Here is a 3,971-nt window from a genome sequence, read left to right as displayed (position 1 = left end):
TGTACATTGTGAGCTCAGCCTTGTGCCAGGGTTGGGGATCCAAGTCATCTTGTGCAGTGCAAGGGTCTTGGTCTGCTCCCAGACCCTCCATGACTCAGCTGTGCACCACATGCCCAGCTCATGCTGAGGGAGGGGACCTGAGCCACATCGTACAGCACCGGGGTCTCGGTCCACTCTTGGACCCTCCATGCGCTATGCACAGCTCACCCTGCTTCATACAGGGGGTTAGAGACCCAGGCCACCTTGTGTAGCTCCCAGGGTCCTGGGCCCTCCTGGACACTCCATGCAGTGCCTGTGCACCAATGCTGCGCCCCCTCATGGTGGAGCTGGGGAATGCAGTCCCTTGTCACTCCTGTCCAACAATCTGTCTTCAGGCTCTTCTGGGGTTACTGCTCTGCCCCCTGCTGGCCACCTCTGCCAACTCTTCTCCCACCCTCTTCTTTGTCCCTTGACACAGATGCCCATGTGCCAGGCATACTGCCTTTTTATTCCCTTCAGACGCTCTGCCCCTGGATTGGAAACAGACCAATCAGAAAGAGGGGGATGTTGGTCCCCTCTCAGATCCGGCTCTTCACTTTTCCCCGGAGTAGGGGTGGAGCAAGCTTCTCCCCTGCCTTCACCTGATTGCTGGGGGAAAGGGAAATGCTCCACCAATCATTTCAAACTTTTCCAAAGACGGTGCACCAGGCTGCCACTGGAAAGCCTGCCACACACAAAATCCCCATGGCAGTTTTCCTTCTTGGCAATACTGCTCCTTTGTGAAATACTACCAAAGAAATTATCCTGCACATCAGGTTCTTCAGTTTTTCTAGGAACAGAAGGGCATTATTTGATCCATAATGAACTATGCAGATTTAGATTTCTTAAATTCCATACGTATAGCTCCCATATGAGTCCTCTGCTGTGGGTTTTGAGGAGGACTACATGTGAACTTCCTGAGAAAGTAAGGCAATTGGCTAGTTACCTCAGGTGCCTGTACACAAATGCACAGAGCTTGGGAAACAAGCAGGAAGAACTGGAAGTCCCAGAACTATGACATGATTGGGATAACAGAGACTTGGTGGGATAGCAAGCATGACTGGAGCACTGTCATGGATAGGCATAAACTGTTCAGGAAAGACAGATAGGGGAGAGTAGGAGGAGCTGTATGATTGCTCAGAGCTCCAGTACAATCATGCACTATAATACAGACTCATTGAAGATTTACCTCTACTTCGTGCTTCTGCAACTCTATTCTACTTCAACTTAACTTCACTTCAGTGATTCCTGAACTTCAGGGGTTGGGATTTGATTGTTATTTGACAGTGGCAGGAATCCCAGGTTAATCCACAGGAGCATCCTATTGACTACAAGGAGCTAATCAAATCCATGCATAAATTTACTCAGTTGAGAGGCACACACTAGTATCCAATGTGATGGCTCAGATGAGTAGTTATTCAAATGTTCAAGTGTTTGCAGAAGCAAGGCCTTTGTATTGTTTGCATACAATTGTAGGCTCTTTAACAGAAGTAACATTATACTCTATTTTTTAAAGTGCTGTACATGTTTTAAAATAATATGATGTTTGAATCTTAAAATAATATTATTCATTCTTTATTCAGTTTTTAAACTTACTTAAGCAATGTAGTTATTTTTTTGGTATTGGGGCAAATGGCAAAATTAGCAGTTTAGATTTACCTGTAGATTCTCTGTACAGTTTCTCTTAATGATTTCACACCTAAACTTATTGTTGCACTTTGTCCAAAACTAAAGACTCCATTTTATTTTCTGGTCCATTCCAGTATGCTCATGTAACTACATGAAAGGAGATGAGAGGAGCATGTGCTGTATGAACTGCAGCTCCAGATAGACTTGACTAGTATATTAGCTATTCCAGAATCCCTGTGCAACATTCTTTATGGCAGACATCAGTATTTTTTCTTGTTCCCTCTCTGGGTGCTTTAAAATAAGAACAGTAACAAAATGTACTTACCTCTTCTGCATGAATACCACAAAGCTTGTTTCCTGACAGAAGTTTGTTTTTCAGGCTTTTGTTCTGAGAAAAGAACACAGTTTTAGAAAAGAACACAGAGGAATGCTAAAATATTAAGGAATCTTTTAAATATTTTAACATGCTAGTTTAACTTCATACATAGATACAGTCCTGAGAATTTTATTGAGGACACAAACAGCCATGAAGCAAGATAAATGTATGATGGTATAGTATCATTTTCTGTTCTATTTCTGAAGGCCTATCAATTTTGGATTAATACATTTGTTCACAGAAAGAGGACTGTCCACAATAATATTTCAAAACACTGTACAACTTAAGTTGAAGGACATTTATTTAGACTGTACATGATAAGAAAAAGGAAAAAGGAGATATTCCCAAGAAGAACCTTGTAACTTAGCATAACTCAGCAATGAATGTAAAGGAGCTATGCCATCAGTTAAGGATTTTGTCCAGCATCTAACCATTTCAATCCTAAAGACTGGATTCAAAGATTCTTTTAGTCCTTAAAATTACTTAATGTAAATTGGCAGAAAATATGAAATATTAGAGATTGGATTCCTTTGTTTCACATCCCACATTCAACATGCTTTTCTATCAAAGCAGTTTTAAATTTCACTTTTAATTTAGAGCACTGAAAACCAATTATATCCTTGATAAAACAAAGTTTCATTGATGTGATAATACTGCCCTCTCTTTTTTTCTATATTCTTTCTTTTTATGTATATTGTCCTTGAGTTAATAGTCAATTTATTGACTTGTAGAATTTATCCACTGCATATATAACTACCTAGTCTTGGAAATTATTTATCATCATTATTATTGTTGTTATTCTTATTTTTTCTAATTGCTTTTCCCCTCTTGCATTACAAATACCAGGAACTATTTCCTAAGCCAATGGTGCAAATCATCATAATTTTGCTGACTTAAAATCACAGAATACTGATCTGTACCAGCTGAGGATATGATCAAATCATTTAAACTCATTTTGATTCAACACACATAACACACAGTTTCTCAAACCCTTTACAATAAAAGGTGTACCAAGTTCTTTTTCACTGTTTTGATTTCAATTTCCTGTCTTTCTTATTATATTGTAGTCTATTGTAATCCATATTTTATTATGTGTGGGACATTAAGGAGCTGCATGAAAAAGCTAGAATAGTTACTAATGGATCTTGTGATTCAAAAAAAAAATTAAATACGAAGCTACTCTAATATTAAACTTACATAATTTATACTAAGGAAATGAATTTTTCATGTACTGACATCTTTAGAAAATTGACAAACTGTTCAGATGTTGTCAATCTGAAGGAGTTCAGTTTCAAACAGTACATAGAAGGGAAAAGGAAGAGGGCAGAAATTGCTTGGCAAATATTACAACCTTCTGAATATTCACAGAGTCACAGAACAGTTGGTTCTTTCCAAACCTCTCTTGCCTGGTTTATCACCCAGAGGCATCACAGGGCAACCCCAAGTCCTGGGTAGTGGCTGTGCATGGGGTCACATCAGCTGCCTCACTGTTTGTGGCACTGGTTTAGCCAGCCATGAGCTGCGGTAGCAGTGGGTTTTGTATGCCCCAGCCCCAGAGGTAGCTCCCAGAGGCACTGCCCTAGTCTTCCCCCTGAGTTATGCTATTGTTCTCACCTCAGTGTCCTTTAGATGTCTACATCTAAAGCATCCTTTAGATCAGGGGTAGACAAAATACAGCCTAGGGGCTGGATCTGGCCTGCCAGACCATTCTATCTGGCCCATGGGCCCCTAAAAAATTGAGAAAATTAATATTCATCTGCTTCTGGCTCCCTGTCAAAGATGTGTGTGTGCACGCGAGCGTGTGCAGGAAGGGACCGAGAGAGAGAGAGAGAGTGTGTGATCGTGGGGTCCGTCTCACATGCACACCCCACTATACACGTACACCCACCCTCTTTTCACACTGCCATACACAAAGACCCCCACACCCACACCCCTCACACATCCCAGC

At 41.0% G+C, this 3,971-nt stretch overlaps 1 protein-coding gene across 4 annotated transcripts in view; it reads right to left on the bottom strand.

Annotated features, from left to right (window-relative positions):
- LUZP2 (leucine zipper protein 2) overlaps positions 1-3,971 on the bottom strand; it is a 479,617-nt gene that overhangs the window by 125,971 nt on the left and 349,675 nt on the right. For all 4 annotated transcript variants that reach the window (XM_019519485.1, XM_019519482.1, XM_019519483.1 and 1 more), the window contains exon 6: positions 1,973-2,035. In XM_019519485.1, coding sequence (XP_019375030.1) covers positions 1,973-2,035 — 63 coding nt within the window. The remainder of the gene's footprint in view (positions 1-1,972; positions 2,036-3,971) is intronic.

The sequence above is a fragment of the Gavialis gangeticus genome, unplaced genomic scaffold, assembly GCF_001723915.1.
Source record: "Gavialis gangeticus isolate Ggan-Ray unplaced genomic scaffold, GavGan_comp1, whole genome shotgun sequence".
NCBI classification, from domain to species: domain Eukaryota; kingdom Metazoa; phylum Chordata; order Crocodylia; family Gavialidae; genus Gavialis; species Gavialis gangeticus.
Note: the sequence above shows the minus strand (reverse complement) of the source record. Positions and strands in the feature narration are given on the sequence as shown.